This window comes from Thrips palmi, unplaced genomic scaffold (assembly GCF_012932325.1).
Source record: "Thrips palmi isolate BJ-2018 unplaced genomic scaffold, TpBJ-2018v1 HiC_scaffold_8, whole genome shotgun sequence".
NCBI lineage: Eukaryota > Metazoa > Arthropoda > Insecta > Thysanoptera > Thripidae > Thrips > Thrips palmi.
The window spans coordinates 14826415-14849110 of record NW_023144635.1 but is presented as its reverse complement, the minus strand read 5'-3'; the positions used below and the strand labels follow the sequence as shown (position 1 = coordinate 14849110).

The 22696-nt window shown below is 45.0% G+C and overlaps 1 protein-coding gene across 18 annotated transcripts in view; it reads left to right on the top strand.

Moving 5' to 3' along the window:
• The window catches only part of LOC117653669, a 28385-nt gene extending 7313 nt beyond the window's left edge, over window positions 1–21072 (top strand). The window contains exons 1-3 of one of the 18 annotated variants that reach the window (XM_034399484.1): window positions 7854–7874; window positions 12254–12364; window positions 19672–21072. In XM_034399484.1, the coding sequence (XP_034255375.1) occupies window positions 12350–12364; window positions 19672–20970 (1314 nt within the window). In that variant the 5' untranslated portion in view covers window positions 7854–7874; window positions 12254–12349 and the 3' untranslated portion in view covers window positions 20971–21072. The other 17 variants (XM_034399489.1, XM_034399480.1, XM_034399483.1 and 14 more) reach the window with 17 other exon arrangements.
• Window positions 21073–22696: the final 1624 nt, after the last annotated feature.

The following is a 22696-nucleotide window of genomic DNA, read 5'->3' as shown; positions in this document are numbered from 1 at the left end:
TTGGATGCCTGTTGCGAGAACCACAAGATGAAGAAGCGGCGAATTCAGAAACGGCCTGTATGGAGATCGGTCTTTGTTTGAGCGACCGAGTTATGCACCCAAAAGATGGGCAAACGCCTGTACCGCCAAGAGCGCCATAACTTCTAAACGGCTGGAGATACAAATGTAGGCGGGTGCTCATTGGATTCAAGACGATTTTTTCTATCGATTCAAGACACTCAAAGGCCAACAAAACTACAATATCCCGAAAATCCCAAGACAAATGTGCTATTTTAGTCAATTTTTTGTGGTTTTTAGGCCATATCGTCAAGAAATATTGACCGCAGGTCCGATCTGTGGGCAAAATCTTGATCCTTGGACAATTTTACGTAACAGGCGCCTGTCGCAGCCACTTGGTGCTAAAATTGATTCCATGAGGCAAAATACCCAAATTCATGTTTGTGTAACTTTGCTGGGCTATAAATCAGCCAATAAATTTTTGCCGGACATAATGTTTTGGCTTTTGTGGTCTTTTTTGGCTGAGCGATAGCGAAGCCTGTTACTCCAGTGCGGTTGAAAAGTTTTGTCTGTCTGTCCGTCTGTCTGTCTGTCTGTCTGTCTGTGTGTGTACACTACTCCTCCTGAACGGCTCGGCCGATCTGGCTGAGATTTTGCAGGCTTATTAGGTATGTTCTTGGCTCGGCACACGCGAAATTTCACCATCCTAGCTCAACTGGTTCAGTTTTTATAGCCGAAAAACACCTAAAAAACGGCGAAAAATCGAGTTTTCTGCAGGTAGATCACCTCTGTCTTGAAGAAAGGGGGGTCTGGGGGGCGGCGCCCCCCAGCTTCGACATGTAAAAAAGTGACAAGGGTCAAGATCGTGTTATCTGTAGATGAAGCAACTCTATCTAGAATTAAGGGGGGTCTAGGGGGCGGAGCCCCCCAGCATGCAACACGTAAGAAGTAACCGACGATGGACAAGCCAATGCCTGCCGAAGGCAGGCTAGTGCCGCAGGCCAAGGTAGGTACGCCAGGCGCGGATTGGAGGAACAGGCCGCGAGACATCGCGAAGCCTGTTACGATTACGACAAGACGCGGTCTGGCGTAAACCTACCTTGTAGGTTGATAACATGCCCACAAAACATCAGGACGATCGGAGGGGGTCGTACCACTAACAAGGGAAGTGCCCCAGGTGTTACATCCAGATTTTGATCAGATTTTGGGGATCTCTTCTACTATACAATAGACTAATTTTCCGCATAAAAGATTTTGCTGAGATATATTACAACGGGTTTTAAACCTAGGTCCAAATTTTCAAAATCACTCAAAAAATATTTTTTGACCAAAAAGTTTCTAAATGGCCTGAAACGTCCAAAAATATGATTTTTTTCGATTTTGAATAAAAAAAAAATTTTGTCCTCACTAAAGTCCAAAAACTTGAAAAAAATTCAAAATCACATTTTAGACCAAAAAGTATCCAAATGGTCTAAAACGTCCAAAAATATGATTTTTTTTCGATTTTGGAGCAAAAAAATTTTTGTCCTCACTTAAGTCTAATAACAGGAAAAGTAGCGATATTCATCGGCAACTTTGGCCCGTCCCGTACATTAAGAAACGTTCAAATTTCGCCTATGTTTGACCCTGACGGGAATTAAACCTGAGTCTGGGAATAAAATTAATGTAGTTTTCGTCATCAGCACCCTCAAAAGCATCTGAAACAATGCGAACACTCGAATAAAAAGAATGTTTAAAATATACCCCACTGGGATTTGAACCCGGGTCCAAACTTCTCCGATTTGCTTGAAATTGGCACCATTGGTTTTGTCTTGTCACCCTGATTCCAAAACTACCCCTACATGCCCTCCTAGCTGTATCCGTTGCCGAAATCCTCCTCGACCCCATGTACACCATGATGCACCTGCAGCAGCGCCCCCGGGGCTCGGATCGGATTTGCTGCCACCGGGCGGTTCTTAGGGTCACCCAAGGAGGCTGCATACCAAATTTGGTCAAGATCGGACCACGGGAAGTCCTCGGACGGACGGACGGACGCACAGCAGGGATCATACTACTGTATATGCCCGTCCCTCCGTCATTTTTTTACAAAAAATAAACGGGACGGGCCAAAAAATGACGTAGTTGAACATTGCGTACCATACCTCAATTATTTTGTCAAAATCTTGTTATCTGGCTTTCAAGTTTTTTCACGAATATTGACTTACGTCAGAACAAAAAGATTCTCCAAACGCGAATAAAATCATATTTTTAACGTTGCGGATCTTGGAGACTATTTGGTCAAAAATGTATTATTTTTTTTTAATTTTTAGACTTAAGTAAGGACAAAAAAATTTTTGCCCCAAAATCGAAAAAAATCATATTTTTGGACGTTTTAGACCATTTGGAGACTTTTTGGTCAAAAATGTGATTTTGAATTTTTTCCAAGTTTTTGGACTTTAGTGAGGACAAAAAATTTTTTTGCTCCAAAATCGAAAAAAATCATATTTTTGGACGTTTCAGGCCATTTAGAAACTTTTTGGTCAAAAAATATTTTTTGAGTGATTTTGAAAATTTGGACCTAGGTTTAAAACCCGTTGTAATATATCTCAGCAAAAACTTTTATGCGGAAAATTAGTCTATTGTATAGTAGAAGAGATCCCCAAAATATGATCAAAATCTGGATGTAACACCTGGGGCACTTCCCTTGTAAGTGTCTTTTCTTAAATGGGATTACTCTGACACATTTTGTCAGAAACCCTATTTCGTAGTTCCCCGTTTCTTAAATACTAATTGTGATGTTATGCACCTTTTCTACCTTTCCGCGCGTGCCCTGAGGCCTTTGAAACAAAATGCTGCCGCGGGTTTGACGCTAGGAACCCCCGTCGCTGAATGGCAGCACCAACAAGCTGTACAGGGCAGACTGTCCCAAGTTACCCCTGGTGTTCCAAGTTACCCCCGTTGACGGTAGCCGACTTTGCGGCGTTTACCTGTTGATGGCCGGCCGTCGCCGAGTCTGCCGGGTTTGTTTTACCGGACTGTTGTTGTTTTAGCGCATGCAGCGTCGCGTGACCGGCGGCGCCCAATTCAGCTGTTGACTGTTGGGCCAATTCCTAAGTCGACAAGAGTTCTATCGACTTAACTAGTTTTAGATCTGCCGTTTCCATAAGCTGGACCTTGTTGGCGGTTGAGGCAATGCCCCGCACAATTTGAGACACCATTTGTGCGTCAAATTCCGTCCCAAAATTACACCTAGACGCCAATCGGCGCAGGTCCGCCACCCAAGTCCGGCACGGGTCCGAGCCCTGTTTGCGATTTCGGAATCGCTCGACGGCAATGACCGTGGATTCCTGTATCGTCAATTGGGTATCGAGTTTCGATATGATCTCCGCATACGTCGAATCCTTCACTTTTTTAGGGTACATTAGGGAGGTCAACAACTGGATGCCCTCCGGCCCTAACTTTGACAAGAGCAGTGCGCGTTGGTCCTCATGGTGTTCAATTCCGGCCGCTTCCGAAGCGAATTCAAAACTAACTTTCCATGGCTCCCATTCTACTAAGCCATCGGCCGGGAATCTATCATGTTTAAACGCCCGTATGGCTTCTGGTGCAGCACGTTCAACAGCCATGTCGGGAAACAGGAGGACTAGGCAAAAATCCCGCAAAGACCATTCCATCCACTTACTTTTGTTGCTTGCCGGATCTCCACGTGCTTCTTCGTCGAGAGCCCCTCGTGCGGTCGTCCTCGTCGCCAGTTGTCGTGTTGTGGGTAAAGGGGGAAATGAGCACACGCTGGAGTCCAGTGAAAGAATGAATCTCCTGCCTGGGCGCAGCCAGGGCAGGGCCACTCAAGAGGAGGGGGGAGGGGGGTGCTGCTATGAAAAACTTAAGAGTACTTTGTCTGGCTAAGAGATCGCTACACAGCAGATAGTTTGTGCACACTTCCAATTTCTCCCTGCAACCCAGGTAATTTTCAACTTTCAAATATAATTATGTCATAACCTCTAAAACAATCAAAACAACTTGCAATTTTTAATGAGTCTGCTGCAGGTATGGAGCCAGTACGAGACTTTTCAATATTTCTCCAAAATTACCCTCAAGATGAAGCGGACTTTACAGAGTCCATGCTGCCACCAATTGAAATTGACACTGATAGCCAGGCTGCCTACAACTCAGAAGATTCTTCTTCTCTAAACAACTTACTCAACTCTCTGAAGTGTCAACTGTCAGATCACGATAGTATGGTATCAATATTAACTTTTGTCCATTCGGCACATCTAAGTGGGGAAAGTACTGTTGATCTGTTACGACTCTTGGAATTGTTACTGCCTCAACCTAATAACCTGCCTAAAACATCCTATATGTTTAAAAAATATTTTAAACATGATGATACTGAAATTAATATGCATTTCTTCTGTTCAAAGTGCTTTAAAACTAGGGAATCTTTTAAAGATATGTAACGAATGTCAAGGCCGCAGAACAGTTTGTTATTTTATTGCATGTCCTCTTGATTCTCAGCTTCAAAAGTTATACAACAGACCTGGCTTTAAAGATAAATTACAATACAAGCCGAGAAGAGTAAAGAAAAATGTAGAAAACATTGAAGACGTCTATGACAGTTCTGTATATAAAGAGGCAGAAAAGGGTGTGCTTGGTATCAGTAATAATATTTCCTTAACTTTGTACTCAGATGGAATTGCAATATTTGAGGTTTCTTCTTATTTTCTATGGCCAAGTATATATGTTATTAATGAGCTGCCACCAGAGGACCGCTACAAAGTTGAAAATGTCCTGATAGGAGGGTTGTGGGGAGGGGACAGCAAACCATACCCCAACATTTTTTTGTTGCCTCAGTATCATCATCTGAAAAAGCTTAATAATGGTATTCTTGTCAAGTACATGGTTCTGACCAAGAAATTCTTGTCCAAGCTATACTTTTATTTTTTATACTTATGATTCACCAGCGAGAGCCACTTTCATGAACATGAAATGCCACAGTGCCTATTGCTCGTGCCCAAAATGTTTCTTAAAGGGTGAAAAATCTGCTAGGACTGAAAATATATTGGTTTTTCCCCATGAGAATAATCTAGAACTAAGAAATTATGCCAATTACCAGGAGTGTGTTCAAGAGGGTCTGAAGTCCAAAGACGGATACAAAGGAGTCTATGGTCCAAGTATTTTGTCTTACATGTTTTCAGGTTCTTTTATTTCAGGAATAGCAATTGATGTAATGCACTCCTGTTATATGGGTCTTACCAAACAACTTTTAAAACTGTGGTTTGATGTCAAATACAAAGGTATGGCATTTTCTCTTGTTGAGAAAATACCTCAAGTAAATGAACGGTTAGGACGATTCAATTTACCTCATTTTGTTCGGAGGTTGCTCCTGGATGTAGACAAAAATTTGGCATTTTGGAAGGCATCTTTATGCAGAAATTTTCTATTATATGTTGTGCTTGTATTACTCAAACACATACAACCAAGTTTGTTGAGGGGATTTCATTGCTCAATTCAGATAGCATTTAATGCGGATTATGGAAAGGCTGACGAGCTTTTATTAAATTTCTGCAAAGAATTTGAGGTTTTGTATGGCTTGAGACATATGTCTTTTAACCTTCACTTGGTCCGCCATTTAAGGCAATGTGTGTGGAAATTTGTATGTACATAGCTGCTTCAAAGGTGAGGGCCGAAATGGGTAAATAGCTGCATTGGTACATGGATCCAGGCATGCCGTCCAACAAATCAGGGGTAAACTAGACTTACTCAGAGATTTGCCTCTGCTTATTGAAAGTGTGTGCAGTTGTGAAGCTAAATCCTATTGTGAAAAACTAACACGCAAATCAAAAAACTTTAAAACTGGTTCCTTAATTTGCTGTTCAACTTATGTGTACTTATGTTCACATTGAAAATGTGAAGGAATTTTTAACTGTCTTGTACCAGAAAAATGTTGGAGTCAGGTTTTTTGACAGATTTTATAAAAAATGGACAATTGAATGTTGGATCTTGTTATGTAAAAGGATCTCGGGTATCTTGTTATTGTAGTTATGAAATCAATGGGAAAGCATTCCATGGCCGTGTGTTAACTTTTGCTAAAACTGATGAAGACAAATACTTTGTTTTGTTAGAAAAGTCCTTGGATACTCCTACTGGCCTTCCTAGGTATGTAGAACTCATAGCCTCTGGTGACACAGACTTTATTCCTGTAACTCAACTGGTGTATGTATCGTTTTGCTTCGATGTTGAAGGGAAAATGAATTTGATTGACCCTCTAAATAGATATGAATTAGAGTGAGACTGCAATATTCGGAACGATAAATAAAAACGAAGGTCCCACACTTGTACCAAAGCGTTCTAAGATTGTCCTCTCCCGCCTCCCTCCCACAAAGTTCCATGGACAGGGTTCGACGCGCGCTCTTAATCTGGTCTTGGTGGTAAGACGAGATTCAGAGCGCGCACTCGCTGGCAGACGTGGGGTATCGCGGCGCGGGCACCGCCAGGGCACTGCTCAAGGGAAGACCAGAATCGGACGAGTCGTTGAGTCCCAATGGCTGGAGTATCGCCTGGCGGTCCCGGGAGGCAGGGCGTCTGTCTTTCGTCTTGCGAGAAAGACGACATTTGGACCAGCACGGCCAACACCAGCGGAGGGGAAGGGTGATTCCGTGCGTAGGGGGTCATTTCAGGTCACCGGGGCCTTGCGCCTGAACTGAGGTTGATTTGGTAGCTTGGGCAATTCAAATTTGTTTTACTAAACGAAGACCATGTCCTCATGTGGATAAGTCGATCTAACTTTTGTTTATCTGGGTTTCGTAAGCTGCTAAAGTGTCGTTTTGTAAGTTCCGTCATGGTCACCAACACCTATAAGACAACATTGCCATGCTGTAGTATATGACTCAGCCACATCAAAAGAAAACTGGCTATTTCACTCTCTCCCCTGACTTATTCTTCACAAAATTACGGAGGGTGACCTTTGTATCATCACTTGTTGAACCCGAAACAGCCTTTGGGAAAATGTCCACCGTGTGACCATGTGACCTATGCTGTTTTTACAAATGACGGTCTACTGGGGTTCCTTTTCATTTTAGAAACTCGCGACCACTTGGGATCGAAAGAACATAAAAACACTTCTAGAAACCCGTGCCCACGGGACCTGGGGCGGTCAAACGACGCTTCCAGGCCGTCAGAAGGGTTCAAAACGGTAAGGGTGTAAAAATGGATGTAAATTCCGTTTCGGGCCGTAGCTCCTCCATCTGAGGGAGAAAGTTCCCACAACCTTCGCTGAAAAATGCTATTTTGGATGCTGAAAATGACACCGTCAACAGTTTTTACCTATCTTGTAACCCAGCGGTTCAGGAGACTAAAAACTTCGCTTTGTAAATTCCGTAATCTGTAAATTCCGTCATCATTTCTGTAAATTCCGCCGTATTTCATAGGGAGTGAAAATAAAAGTCAACTTGTAGCGCTGCCACGCTCAGAGGGGTACTATGGAGTACTATGTATGCCATCTACACCAAATTTAGCCCCTAAAGTTGAACTTTAAAAAAGAACATTTGGTACATCCAAAATGACCCCCTACGCACGGAATCACCCGGAAGCGGTCTGGTGGGGGGTGCGAGTTGAGGCCGAGGCGTCGTCCGAGTCTCGTCTTGCCTTGGTATTTCTTTCGTCTTTTTTCGGAACAAATAAAGACGACTTTGAGACCTGGCGAAGACCAACGCGCGACGCGATCCAGACGGCGATCCCCGCGTACTTGTCGTCTGAAGGCCGTCTAAAAGTCGTCTCTAATTCGTCGCGAAAAGGTCTTGAACTGGTATCGGAGCCGTCGTCGCCAAGTCGTCTTTGGCAAAAGACCATTTTCTGACAGCGCGGAGACCGCTTTTAGCTATCTGCTTCCATACGGGCAGGTTTGGAGACACCACTTTTCTGCTTGTTGTGAGACCGCACTACGCTACACCACCTTGCCTCCATGTTCTTCTTCCTGTTCTTCTTTGCGCCTAAGGTGTTCATACAAATTTAGCTTCGAAACTGCCGCCTCAATATTTAAGTCTCACTGATAGAAAAAAAGAACAGAAATTTCACGGAATATCTCTGGTCAATTTTTTACATGGACCGTCCGTACCTAGCCAACCACAGAGGACATGTTTTCTGTACCCGTTTACATGAGATCCTTATAGGGACCACAGAGAACCAGTACAGAAGGGCCGTACCTTTTCCGTACCCGTCTGTACCCCATTTTTCCGTACATTTTCCGTACCAAACAACGGAATTTTTTGCAGTGCTTGTTTGACTTCCGCTTTAGTCCTGGTATAGAAAGGGAGCGAAAGGAAAGACTTCGTAGAGTCCAAATTTGGAAAAGCTCCGATCTGGTTCCGTTTCTTGAGTCTTTAATTTACGCAACTTCTATAATTAGAAGGAATTCGTCAGATAGTATACAATCGTGTTCCAGTTCGGAGTTGTCGGCTGTTAAATCCATCGTTGGCATGTCAGCTGAAAACGACGCGATTCGTGTCTTTTTGGTATGCCACCCGCACGCTTCGGGAGCCCTCGGAAGCGCCATGAATAGGGTATTTTAATGAATCGCTGGACCGGAAGTCAAAGATAAGGTAAGAACGAAAACAGCTTCTGCGCATGCGCAGACGCTCCCTCCCAGAGAGTGGAGGGGGCACGTCTGCGCAGAAGCAGTCTTGGTTTTTACTTTTGTTCTTTGACTTCCGGTCCAGCGATTCCTTAAGATATCCTAATGGGATTACCCCTCCTAAGAACAGTGGTGCTACAGCGGGACTTCAAAACAGTCCTCTTATTTACCCCAAACTCCCGAAACAAACGATCTTCGGGAGAAAGTCAGGGCTTCTCTTCGGGACCAAAACAGGACTTTTGGTGAAGGGAGTAATCGTTTCCGTACGGGACGAATGAAATGAAGGCGTTGCACTGCAAATGATGGAAAGCCTTCGCGTCAAAATATGGCGAGACATTACAGTCTCGCCAAGTTTCGGTCAGACCTGAAAGTCTCGCCAAAATTTGGTCAGACAAAAAAGTCTCGCCACAAAACGGTCAGACACAAAAGTCTCGATGAGTCTGACCACGGCCTTACGGCCGTCAACGTCCGGCGCGTTACAGCCTTCAGGTGGCGGTCAGACACAAAAGTCTCGCCATTTTGTGGTGAGACTTTTGTGTCTGACCGTTTTGTGGCAAGACTTTTATGTCTGACCTAGATCTGGCGAGACTTTTAGATCTGACCAAAACTTTGCGAGACTTTTATATCTTGCCTCTGGAGTGGCGAGGAGTCTGACCTTTGGATTTGTAGTTTGTAGAGTGGCTTTGTATCATGAAAAAACGCTTCCTATTGCAAAGCATCGTAATTTGTAAATCGATGCAATAGACACTTCTAGCGAGGCCTGAAGTGAAGAACAAGAAGAAGAACATAGACCGGAAACAGTTCAAGAAATCGTCCTTTTTCGGGGGTTTTGGCAGGTTTAAACACTGGTAAAGCTAACGTAGTATTACCCACTGTTTTCAAGCGTAGTCAGTTTAAGCTTGAAATCAAGCGGAACAGGCTCATCCGCCAAGATTTTCCCTATCTAAATGCATGGGGGAATTTCTAGCCTATGCTTGATTTCCAGCGTAACGTCTTCAGGCGTAACTTTATGCTAGGCTCAAGCATAAAGTTACGCTTTAGTTTTACCAGTGAATCAGATTGTATTACAAAATTAAGCTTCCTTGAATTTTTGGATTGAGAATAAACATTCGTTATCAAGAAATGAGCGTAATTTGGCAACTGTTTCCAGCTTATGTTCTTCTTCTTGTTCTTCACTTCAGGCCTCGCTAGAAGTGTCTATTCGAGCTGCAAACCATGAAACTGAACTCTGGGAATAGGGAACGAACCCCTGGACCGGAAGTCTATGAAGATAAGGAAGAGCCAAAACGGCTTCTGCGCATGCGTAGACGTTACCTCAGTGTGGAGGGGGGACATCCGCGCAAACGCAGAAGCCTTGTTCTTAATTTAGTTCTTTGCCTACCGGTCCAGGCACTCGGTAAAATACCCTATCAGGAAAAGTGACGTTACGTTCGTTTTATCGTGAATCGTGTCACGTTCGTTTAAATACTGTGTCTTATTCGTTTGAACGTGAATCCTACCTCATCCAGGCCCGGGCCCGTTCAAACGAATGTGGCACAGTATTCCAACGAACGGGACACGATTCACGTTCAAACGAACGCAATGTCACACTCCCGGATATCCAGTGAAGGCATTGTAGAATAGACCATTCTACACACTTATCATCTTACGATGGTAACGTGAACGTAACATACGCTGAAATCAAAACATGCGTATTACGCTGAAATGTCATCGTACTACAATCGCAACCAACGTACCTTACGTTGAAACGTACGTAATACGTTGAAAACATGCGTATTACGTTGAAAATCCTGCGTACCTTACGTTGACATTCGTGCGTATTATGCAGGTTGGAAATTGGTCGTACCTTACGATGGAAAATCATCGTATTACGCACGAAAACCAACGTAAGATGATAAGCGTGTAGCCGTGGCCGAGTGAAGAACAAGAAGAGTCACAAAAGACAACTATTTAGCACTTTTACTTTGAATATTGAAAACCCTTTGTTTGGTAGTAGTTGATGAGAAAATTTTATTGTAAATACAACATATTTTGCATTCTAAATGCCCTTAATGAGTCTTTTGTGATTCTTCTTGTTCTTCACTTGGCCACGACTAGAATGGTCCATTACTTCGTATAGGGTATTTTAACGAATCCCTGGACCGGAAGCCAAAAAACAAGAGTAAGAATCGAAACGGCTTCTGCTCGCTTCTGCGCGTGCGCATACGTGCCCCCTCCATTACGAGGCAGCGTATGCGCAGAAGCCGTTTCGATTTTTACTTTTGTTCTTTGGCTTCCGGTCCAGGGATTCGTTAAAATACCATACCATGAAGAAATGTTCCGTAATACGAAGGACTTCGCTTCACAGCACGAAGCATTTCTTCGTAGATTTTACAATGCCTTCATCTTCTCCGTATTACGAAGCGATTCTTCGTAGAGTTCTGACTGTTGGTTCTGCGAACACACTCCTCGCAAGGTTCTGTCTGAGGTTCTGCTGAAGGGCGATGATTTCTTAGCCGGCTTCCCATTGGCGGTAAAACCTGAAGCCTGCTTCTTAAGGGTGTGCGCTTGAAACCGAACGAAGTGTTTTGAGCTTACATAGGGCAAACCAATTTATTATACGAAGAAATGGTTCGTAAACTCTCAAGTAGGATCAGTTCTGGTAATTAGGGGACACGGGTTATAAATGGGGCAGCTGGTTGTTGGTGAAGATTTGCTATTTGAGAACTGGTACCATTTTAAATGTGATGCTTTCATTGTGAAAATAACATTTGGCAGGGTATGAGTCCTAAAACGTTAAATCTTGACCAAGAATCAGCTGTCCCATTTTTACCCCGTGTCTTAAAATTACCACAACTGACCCTATATTCTCTGTAAGCGTATGTTTGCTCAAAATAGTTAATAGGGTGCTTCGGAGGAAACCTAGACCGGAAGTCAGCGACAGAACGGGAGAAACAAAAGAGCGTCGCGCAGCCGTGTCGAGCGGTGGTGGGGGCTGGTAATGGGCAGAGTGGGGGTAGCATGCGCGCGCCGCCTTCGCCCCCACTCCGCCGATTTCGACCCCCACCACCGCTCAGCACGGCCGCGCGACGCTCTTTTGTTTCTCCCGTTCTGTCGCTGACTTCCGGTCTAGGCTTTCTCCGAAGTACCCTATTATAACAAGTTGTTTATCTGTGTAGTGAGGCCTTAAATAGTTTGTAGGGCTCTCAGAGTCTAGGAATGTTACCGCCTTTCGACTTGGAGTGTTGCTTTGTTATTGGGAACTATCGTTGCATCACCTCGATTATTTTCGTTTTCCGCTCTTAATAAACCTTCGAAGCATTTGCTTCATAACTAGTTACGAAGAAAATGAAGGAGAATAAATGCTTCGCATTACCAAGGATATTGCTTCTTAACGCACATCAATTCTTTGTAGATTTCATAATGCTGTTTTCTTCATATTACGAAGCGATTCTTCGTAAAGTTTTTACACGGTGAAAACGGATCCTGGTTTTCCTAGGAACTCCCTGGAAATCGCCTATGCCTTCACCATTGGCTTCCTGGGAAAACCAGGTTCCATTTTTACCGTGTACGGTGCGTCGCTTTTCACCGAAAACCCGTGTGTGCTGAATCGATCTCGTAGTGTCGTGAGAATCATGAAGTGAGTTTTCAATTTCATTTACTTTTCAGGTTCTTCTGAGCGCGTTCCAGCCTTGAGGCAACCTAAGATTCGAGAGAAGGCCTGGTCGGTCCGTTCTGCGACAGTTATTTCACCGCTGCCTGGAAATGGACCAAGTTGCGGTGAGTCTATATCTCTGTTACCAGGGGCAAACCCAGGAGCGGCTGGAAACTTTTTTGGCTGAGCGATAGCGAAGCCCGTTACTCCAGTGGGGTTGAAAAGTTTTGTCTGTCTGTCTGTTTGTCTGTCTGTCTGCGTGCGTGTGTGTGTGTGTGCACTACTCCTCCTGAACGGCTCGGCCGATCTGGCTGAGATTTTGCAGGGTCATTAGGTATCACTGTGCGAAAAAACCACAGTAAATCCCGTTAATTTTTTTGCCGGGATTTACTGTAGTTCAGGACACAGTATTTACTGTGCCTGGTTACAGCCTTTACTGTACCTGGTACAGGATATTCCGTACTCCACTCCAGTGGTAACAGTAAATCCCGTACAAAGTACAGTAGATCCTGTAAAAAAAGTACAGTAAATCCTGTACTCTGAACTACAGTGACAGCTGTACTAATCGCTACAGGATTTACTGTGATTTTTTCCCACAGTGATGTCCTTGGCTCGCCACACACCAAAATGCAGCTTTCTATCTCAATCCATTCGGTCATATAAGCCAAAAAACACTTCAAAAACGACAGAAAAGACAACTTTTTTGGTACTTTCAACTTTTTGTCAAGTTTCATATCGTTTCATATGTTTTTGAGGCTGCTGATGACGAAAATAGAACCCGTTTCGGCCACCAATCGAAAGTTAAATCCCATTGGTGTAGATTTTGATGACCAAATACTATTTTTTGAGGGGATCACGCCCATCTCTACGGTCTGCCTAGGGAAGCAGCCTGCCGGAGGCAGGTTAGCGCCGCAGGCCAAGGTAGGTGAATACACCAGGCGTGGATGGTCGAAACTGGCGCAGCATCGCGAAGCCTGTTACGACCAGACACGGTCTGGCGTACACCTACCTTGTATTTTGTTTCCTTGAGGTGGGATGACGCCGAAGTTGTCTATTGATAGAGACGTCGTGCATTGTGGGGGGAGAGGGGTGCCCTAGCTACCTACACTGCACGAAATAACCACAACAAAAGTACATAAACTTCTGGCAAATTTTTTATCAGGACTTTAGTGTACTTTTCAAGTACAACAATTGTTGTACAAAGTACAATGGAGCCGGCATGATGAGTGCTGTGCAGTCCAGGGCTCGTTGTGGTTTGTACAATTCTCGTTGTACTTTCTACAATCCCTGCACTACAAGATCAAATGTGTGCTTAGTACACAGCTATGGGAGCGTACTTGCAAGCACACATCTATATGTGTATGCTTGGCAAGTACACATCTATAGGTGTATGCAGCGGGTGGAAACTCCCTAGGTGGGGCTGGGACCGGGTCGGGATCGGTCCGCTCGGGGCGCCACGGCCAGCAGACGAACTTGTCGCCCCGCATCGGTACCTTATTTTAAAGAAATGTACCCTAAATCGAAACATTTGGAGTCATATTCGGGTATCAAAATCAAGGTTATTGTCTAAAGAATGCATCTGAAGCATAGTTTTCTCTTTATAATCGAAATAGAAGTAAGGGAGGTGATGAAAATGCGATGGCTCGGTCGCGGGAAACGCTACCACCAGATTTTGTAACACTTCGTTTTCAATGTTAGAGCCCTCGGAGGCCATACATGTAAGCGAGCCGATTTTTCCTTACAAAATTTCGCTCGGCGTAGGATACATTTCCTTTTGATTGGACTCACCTCGCAAGAAATATCCCACACAATAGTTGATGCGACGGAATGGCGTCTGCTTGTACTTCTCACTTCAACTCGATAAATAAAATACAAACCACTCGAATCAAAGCTGCAAATCTGGCCTAATGCACGGCAAATTTAATGTAGATTCATTTTGCACACGCGGCTTTGGGAAATAAGGTCGGATTTCTTTACATTAAGTGGATTAAAAACACCAGACGCAAAGAGGCTGAAATGACCACTTTTACGGTCTCTACTAACGTGAGAAATCCGACCCGTCTAGACACACGCGAGTTCTTGAGAACAAATCTTCGAACATGCCGTCGTGCATTTTGTTTAAAGGTTTTTGCACGAAACTAACCTCAAATTATACAATATGAATTCTAAAATACTGCAGCGTCAAACACCATTGAAAGCGTCATCAGCCCGTGTCGTCTGGACCGGAGGACGGGACAGACTATGGCAAATTCACCGCTCGGCACAGTTTTGTTTCCATTTTGTGACAGTTGCACCTGCCGACATGTTGGCTGCTCGGGTAGCGTGTGTTGCTTTCATTGACTTCCACACTAATCTCCTGAGGAGAATCCATGCTTTCAAAATCAACCAAATGCAATGCCCAATCGTGGAACTGTGAAAAGTAAACAATGTGCCGAGCGGCGAATTTGCCATAGTCTGTCCCGTCCTCCGGTCCAGACGACACGGGCTGATGACGCTTTCAATGGTGTTTGACGCTGCAGTATTTTAGAATTCATATTGTATAATTTGAGGTTAGTTTCGTGCAAAAACCTTTAAACAAAATGCACGACGGCATGTTCGAAGATTTGTTCTCAAGAACTCGCGTGTGTCTAGACGGGTCGGATTTCTCACGTTAGTAGAGACCGTAAAAGTGGTCATTTCAGCCTCTTTGCGTCTGGTGTTTTTAATCCACTTAATGTAAAGAAATCCGACCTTATTTCCCAAAGCCGCGTGTGCAAAATGAATCTACATTAAATTTGCCGTGCATTAGGCCAGATATGCAGCTTTGATTCGAGTGGTTTGTATTTTATTTATCGAGTTGAAGTGAGAAGTACAAGCAGACGCCATTCCGTCGCATCAACTATTATGTGGGATATTTCTTGCAAGGTGAGTCCAATCAAAAGGAAATGTATCCTACGCCGAGCGAAATTTTGTAAGGAAAAATTGGCTCGCTTACATGTATGGCCTCCGAGGGCTCTAACATTGAAAACGAAGTGTTACAAAATCTGGTGGTAGCGTTTCCCGCGACCGAGCCATCGCATTTTCATCACCTCCCTTATTTCTATTTCGATTATAAAGAGAAAACTATGCTTCAGATGCATTCTTTAGACAATAACCTTGATTTTGATACCCGAATATGACTCCAAATGTTTCGATTTAGGGTACATTTCTTTAAAATAAGGTACCGATGCGGGGCGACAAGTTCGTCTGCACGGTAAAGCTGCGAGTCGCATTATATGCGAGCCTACGCGCTGAACCAGAATGCGAGCTGCGCGCACATTCGGAATGAGCGCGACCGCACCGTCTTTCCAGAATCAGCGCGCCCGTGTCCATTTCTTGGTGCAAAAGTTGGCGAGGACGCGCCAAGAAATGAGCGCGCGGCGCACAGAAATGAGCGCGTTGCTCGCATTCTGGGGTCCAGGTAGTCGGGCAAAAACAATGGCCGAGCGGGACCAGACCCCTCGACGCCGGATTAGCTACCTGCTACGCTGCCGACTGTGCCACGGAGGCGCGCTGGAGACAGAGCCCCGCGCCACCGATCGCTACGAAGCGCGCCCGCCTGGCGAAGGATGAGCAGGATGGGTGGGAAGGGAAATTTGGAAAAGTACAAGCGAACCTTCCCTTATTTCTGTGGGCGTATTTCTTGAACGGTCCTGCCAATCAAGGAAAGTATCCCCCCGGAAATGACAAAAACTGGCCGCTTCGTACCCCCAGGTCCGACAAAATGGTCCATGGTCGCACTTTCCCGCGGGGAAAGCTGTTTTCATTTTATTCCTCGGTTTACACCCAAACTTTTGATCCTTTTTTGATACCCAATTCTCCAAATTTTGATTTTCAGGACCGTCCCACAGTTTTTGCTGGCCGTGGCGCTCCGAGCGGACCGATCCCGACCCGGTCCCAGCCCCACCTAGGGAGTTTCCACCCGCTGGTGTATGCTTGGCCAAGCACACTTTAATCCCACCCATTTAAAGGCACACTCTATAGCTGTGTGCTTGTCCAAGCATACACCTATAGATGTGTGCTTGCAAGTACGCTCCCACAGCTGTGTACTAAGCACACATTTGATCTTGTAGTGTGGTGTACTTTAACTGTACAGTTTTTGTTGTACTTTTGTTGTACTATCCACACTTCTTCTTGCAGTGTTGAAAATATTGACACATCGAGAAAACTCACCCTGTAGAATGAAAACGGTACGGACGTGCGGAAAAAAAGTACGGAACCTTCGTACTTGTCCCATTAGAGCTCATGTAATCGGTTACGGAAGAAAGAACAGAAGTTCCGTAGCAGGACAGGTAAGGACGGTCCAGGCAAATTATTGACCCGACATGTTCCGTCCTTTTTCCGTATACTGTTTTCTCGCAGTGTTTGGGCCGGTTTAGGCAGCGGGTGGAAACTCCCGGGCGGGAGGTGAAACCAGGTCGGCACGGCCGGTCCGGCCGGCAGACGCGGGACCACAGCCCGAATGGGCAACTTCTTTGAATCAGAACTAGGGGCAGTGCGGGGAAAAACTAGACAGGGGAAGAACTCAAAAACATCTCGACTACTCCAAACCGCTGATGCCACGGAACATCTCTTGGTATGCCTGGGCATACGGCACATGGAGGTGTCCAGTTCTTCCCTGTCTAGTTCTTCTTCGCACTGACTACACCGAGACTTTACGCTTGACGTCAAGCGTAGAGAAGAAATTCTCCCATGCATCTAGATAGGCCGGAGAGGGGCAAAATGGAGAACTATGCTTGAAGCCGAGCATAGTTCTACTACGCTTGAAGAAAGGCGTAAAACTACGCTTGAGTTCTACCAGTGTATCGTAAATCTAAGAGTTAGGAGAAAAAAACAGGACCTTCGTGGAGCTAAGAGTCTAAAAAACGCTATCGTTTCATGGTTTTGATTTTAAAATGTTGATTTTAAAAACTATTAAAATTGATGATGATAACGAGATGGTAGTGTCGCGGGAAACGTAGGGGCCCAGTTTTTTCTGTGCAGTGGTTGCCTACCTTACATGCGAATTCACTGTCATTTATTAAGTTCCAACGAAGGAACCAAAATAATATGTATATCATTTAGAGGGGGGCCGATGAAGAAATGGCCAATATTGCCACAAATGTGTGTAAGAGTTTTCAGATTCAACAACTTTAAAGATACTGCAAAGTGAAACCTGCATGTCCTAGAAATATTTGTCAGAGGAAGATCATTTTGTGGTCACAATTCAACCTCTATTAGATAAATTTATTTCCAAAGTTGGGGGCGCCAACCCCTATTAGTTTCTGAATTGTGGAAGTTTAAGTAAACTTTTAGCCGTTTCTCCCAAATTCTCCTCACGACAAAGGTTTAGCTACCCAGTCTTCAGATTTTGGCATTTTTATCTATTTTTGCATTGGAAAAAGATAGCGCTGGCAGATTTGAAGGTGTCAGTCGAGAAGAGGCTGTAATGGCTTTTTTATCAGGCCTATTTTTATATTTTTTCAAATGAGTGAGATATGGACCCATTTTGGTCTTGTGTTTGGTTTTTCAGGAAAACAAAGGCAGATATTAAAAAAGGGCAACGCTATCTTTTTTATATTCAAAAAGAGATAAAACTTCCAGAATGTGAGGACTGGGTAGCTAATCCTTTGTCGTGAGGAGAATTTGGGAGAAACGACTAAAAGTTAACGTAAACCTCCGTAACTCAGACACTAATTAGAGTTGGGGCCCTGGTCTAAGGGTATGAGTTTATGTAATATAAAGGAACTTTTAACCCTAAATCGAGACATCTGCGACAATTATTTTAAAAATTTCACTAGACAATTTGTCCCGCTTGGCGGACACAAAATTGCATCACAACTCGAGTGCTTAAAATTGCATCATTCATAGGACTTGAAAGTCCCAGGACATGAAGTGTGTAGGGGTTAACAAAAACGGCTCCTTCTCGAGGACAAAGCCGAACACATTTTTCGGTGGACATTTTCGTTTTGAGAAGTGTTACAGCCATCTTCTAAGCCTAGTTTGGTCAAAGTCGGTTGAGGGTCAATTGCGCTAATTTTAAAACTTCACTAAAGTTTTAAAGTAATAAGTTATATAATTAATTAAGAAAAAACTTCTAGTACAAAACATAATGAAGTTTTAGATCCGCTTTGCAAATCTGGTCTTGAATTTGGCCTTACGACCAATATTGGCTGAGATATGGCCCTCCAAAGTTGCGTTGTTCCACTATTGCTCCAAAGAGTTAATGGGCCATAACCCGGCCCCTGGGGGGCCCCAAGCCAAAACGAGGGGCGAATCACTCAGAGCTGTACACACTAAATGTCATGGGACTCTCTTTTTGTCCCATGAATGATGCAATTTTAAGCAAATCCGGTGGTGATGCAATTTTGTGTCCGCCGGGCGGGACAAATTGTCTAGTGAAAGTACAAGTTGCAGTAGGCGTCGGACGAAATGTGTCGCCAGACGGGAACAAAATTTTATCAGCGTCGAATGTGCTTAAAATTGCATAAATCGTGTGACAAAAAAAGGCCCATGACATTTAGTGTGTAGTGTACACATGAGAGCATGTGTACGGGTGAGAACACTTTACTTAACTTACAAATTATAAATTTTTAAACGTATTCGGGCTTCATTTAGCGTTTTAAACCACTGCAAATGCAAAGGCGATACTTAAGTACATTTTTAGGCGATACAATTGAGTATCGCGAATAAACGGCCTCACGGAAAAGTTCCCTTGAGAATGGCAATACTCCGATGTATCGCCAAATTTTGGCGATACTTTTGTGTATCGCCGTTTTGAAGGCAATACTTTTTCGTAAGGCCGTTTATTGGCGATACTTAATTGTATCGCCAAAAAAGGTACCAAAAGTATTGCCTTTGGATTTACAGTGAATGCATGGGACCATAGCAACAAACCCTAAAAGCGAGAACTTTTGTCGGCGTCCATGGTGGCTAAGGCCTGGTTCACTTCACATAGAATGTCCCACGTGCTCAAAATACTTTTCATGGTTTTAAGTATAGGTGCGTACATGCAAGCCCGCAAATAAAGATTACGAAGCAAAATCCTACGTATTATTGAGCATTTCTTCGATGCCTTCATTTTCTTCGTAGTTACTAAGCTAAAGCTTTGTACACTTTTTGAGTGCACATTATTCGACTGAGTTCACACTCCAGTTACTCAAGTACCTTCGAGTGCACTCTCGTTCCAGAAACGTGACGTCACGTTTATACGAACGTTCCAGTATTATGTCACATATTCGTTTGGACGTGAATTGAATCAGCCATCAATTAGCTTAACCACATTCAAACAAATGAGACACATTGCTCTAAGAAACGTGACACTTTGTCACATTCGTTTCAACGTGATGTCACGTTCCTAGAATGGGAGTGTACCTTCGTCTGTTCCGGCGATCCATGTTTGCCCACTGTAAACTCCACGATGCCTTGCCCACAGCTGTTGGCGTTGCCGGACGAAGTGCTGCTGGCGGTGCTGGCCCACCTGTCGCCGCGGGAGCTGCTGGGTTGCCGCGTGCAGTGCCGGCGCCTCAGAGACCTGTGCCTGCACCGGCGGCTGTGGACGGCGGCCTGCGTGTCTGACCTGGGCGTGCTGCGCGCCGCGCTGAGCCTCGCGCCGTGCCTGCGCCAGGTGACGGTGAGGGCGAGCGATCTCGAGGCCGTGGCCTGCCTCGTGCAAGGCAGCGCTTGCGTCGTCACGATGCTGCGGCTGGACGTTCTCAGCCCGAGCGACGCGGCCCTCGCCACCATCATCGTCAACAAGCTGTCCTCTGTCGGCGGAGTGAGGAATCTCTGCCTGAACATCGGCTGTCCCTCGGCGAGTCCGACCCTGCCGACGCTTCTCAAGGCGATCCTCTGCATCCAAGGCATCGAGGAGCTCACCGTCAACCACGGCCACCGTGTGCCTTTGCCGGCGCCCTGGTGTGAGGTGCCGGTGCGGCCCTCGCTCACTAAGCTGGCACTCTCTTCGAGAGCGGGGGGTCCCTTCATGCACCAGCTGCTGAGCACACACGCGGCCACCCTTCAGGACGTGTCCATCCCTCGCTTGGCCGAGGCGGAGGTCCCCACTGCCCTGCTGGGCGAACTGCCACAGCTGCGTCGCTTGGCTTGCCGCGCCACTCAAAGCTTGTCGGAGTTGGCCGACCATCCCAGCCTCGCGCAAATCCAACTGTTCGGGGGCGACGTCGCCTTCCCGGACGGCGCTCGGGCCCTCCTGCGAAGAGCCCCCCACTTGCGGGCCCTGGAGTTCCATGGCGCCTCGGGGATCAGCTCGGCGGCGGATCTGCGGGAACTGGCCGGGTCGCGGTCAGCCCCTCTCCTCGAATCGCTGATTGGTGTCGGCGGTGCGCCCGAAGTCCTGGAGCAGCTAGCGCCACTCTTGCCCCGGTTCTCCTCGCTGCAGTGCCTGAATCTGGCCTCGGCTCCCCCGAACCTCCTCAGGGCCATCAGCCCCGAGTCGCTCCCCAGCCTTTCGACGCTGAGCTTGACCTGTCCGGATCAAGGCACGTGTCTCCACGCGTGGCTCCACGATCCGGCCATCCAGGACCTCCTCCTGCGGAACCCCCGCCTGCACCTCCTGCACTGCGGCCTGCTCGACGTCCCCCAGGGCTGCGCGTGTGTGTGGTGCCGCTGGGGCTGCCACGCGCGGCTGCGCAGCGGATGGCTGTACTCGGCACACCCCGGTGCCTGTCCGAGGAACTGCTTCCAGGTGGCCGGCCCCTCTCGCTCGTCCCCGTGACCCGGCCAGCCGTTCACCTCTGATTTCACTACAAACCTAACTGTCTACTAAGTACACACTTACAAATGCATGCCTGCAAGTACACACTTGCAAACGCATGCTTGGCCAAGTACACACTTACAAATGCATGCTTGCAAGTACACACTTACAAACGCATGCTTGACGCATGGAGTTATACGGCGTCAAGCATGCGTTTGTAAGTGTGTACTTGCAAGCATGCATTTGAGAGTGTGTACTTGCCAAGCATGCGTTTGTAAGTGTGTACTTGCAAGCATGCATTTGTAAGTGTGTACTTAGTAGACAGTTAGGTTTGCAGTGTTGTCGATTCGTTTTTACCATTTTGAATGAATGACGAAGACTGTTTTAGTGTTGGATACGAATCGGCTCTACTGGGTGCCAAGCTCCCTTTTCTGTACCATTCTGTCGAAACTGACTTTCATAAATCTGGCTGATTATGAAGTATTTGATAAATGTACAGCGTCAAATGCGTCAATATCGTTTGAATTAACAATATTTGCATTGTTAACTAATGAAGGGACTTTCATTTTATGCGTCTTTTCCTTTAATATGGAAGGCAAATGGTGTACGTAATCATAATAATTGCTTTATTTGCCACTTAAGTGATTTTGCTTGCGCTTGTATATCAATACTTGTATTTTTCTCTATTCAAAATTTATTGTTAAAAAATGTGACTTGATCCATTTTTAAGTATCTGTGGATTATATTTCGTTCTGTGTGGAAGGTCTGAATATTAAAGACTGTGTATTCCTTACTCAACTTTTTGATTGTCCCAGAAATACGTCGCAAGAAGTTACTTCATGGTCGAAATTCAACCACCATTAGATGAATTTACTTCCACAGTTGGTGGCGTAAACCCCTTTTAGTTTCTGAGTTACGGAGGTTCACTTAGGCTTTCAGCCATTTCTTTCAAATTCTCCTCACGGCAGTGGAAAAAGTACCCAAATATTAGATTCTGGCATTTGAACCGCCAAAGAGAGAAAAAAGAGAGAGCGTTGGCAAATTTGCAAATACCAGTCCAGAAGAGGCTGTAAAAGCTACTCTCCCAGGCCCATTTTTATTTTTCCTCAAATTTGTGAGATTTAGGTCTTATTTAGGGGCTTTTAGGAAAATAAGGGAAATTTAAAGGGGGGACCCTGGTGAAACTATCAAGAAGGCTTCAAAAGAATCCCAGAAAGTTAAAACTTTGCTCAATTATTAGGTTCATTATGGTGAGTTCCGAAAACAAAATTCAATCCAAAATGTTGAACGGTCTCTTGAGAAAAGTGCCACTCTAGTGTTTTTGAGAGTGTTGGGGGTAAATCTTCCTGCGTCTTTCATTGGGACAGAAAGTATTGAAAATTTTTTGGGTTATCCTAAAGATGTATAGAAGCGTTGTTTGTGACGGAATTTTCAAATTAAACTTCTGTCCTGAGATCCAAATATTCAAAATTTAACTTATCAAAAAAGTGAGTTTTTTGCCTATTTTTCAAACTTTTTTGTGTTTGTAAAATAAGGTAGGGCTGATGTTAAGATTCCGTCACTGGGTAGTTGTCGACAAGTCATCAAAGAGTAGAGTCCATGCAAGACGACTTATGCATATGTCAACCAGGAACACAGGAAGTCTTTCTACGTCAAAATTTTTTGACGACTGAGCAAAGCTGTGAAGTTGTGCCCGTAAGCCAACAACAACTGATCTTAATGTTATCTCTTTCCTAATGATAAAGAA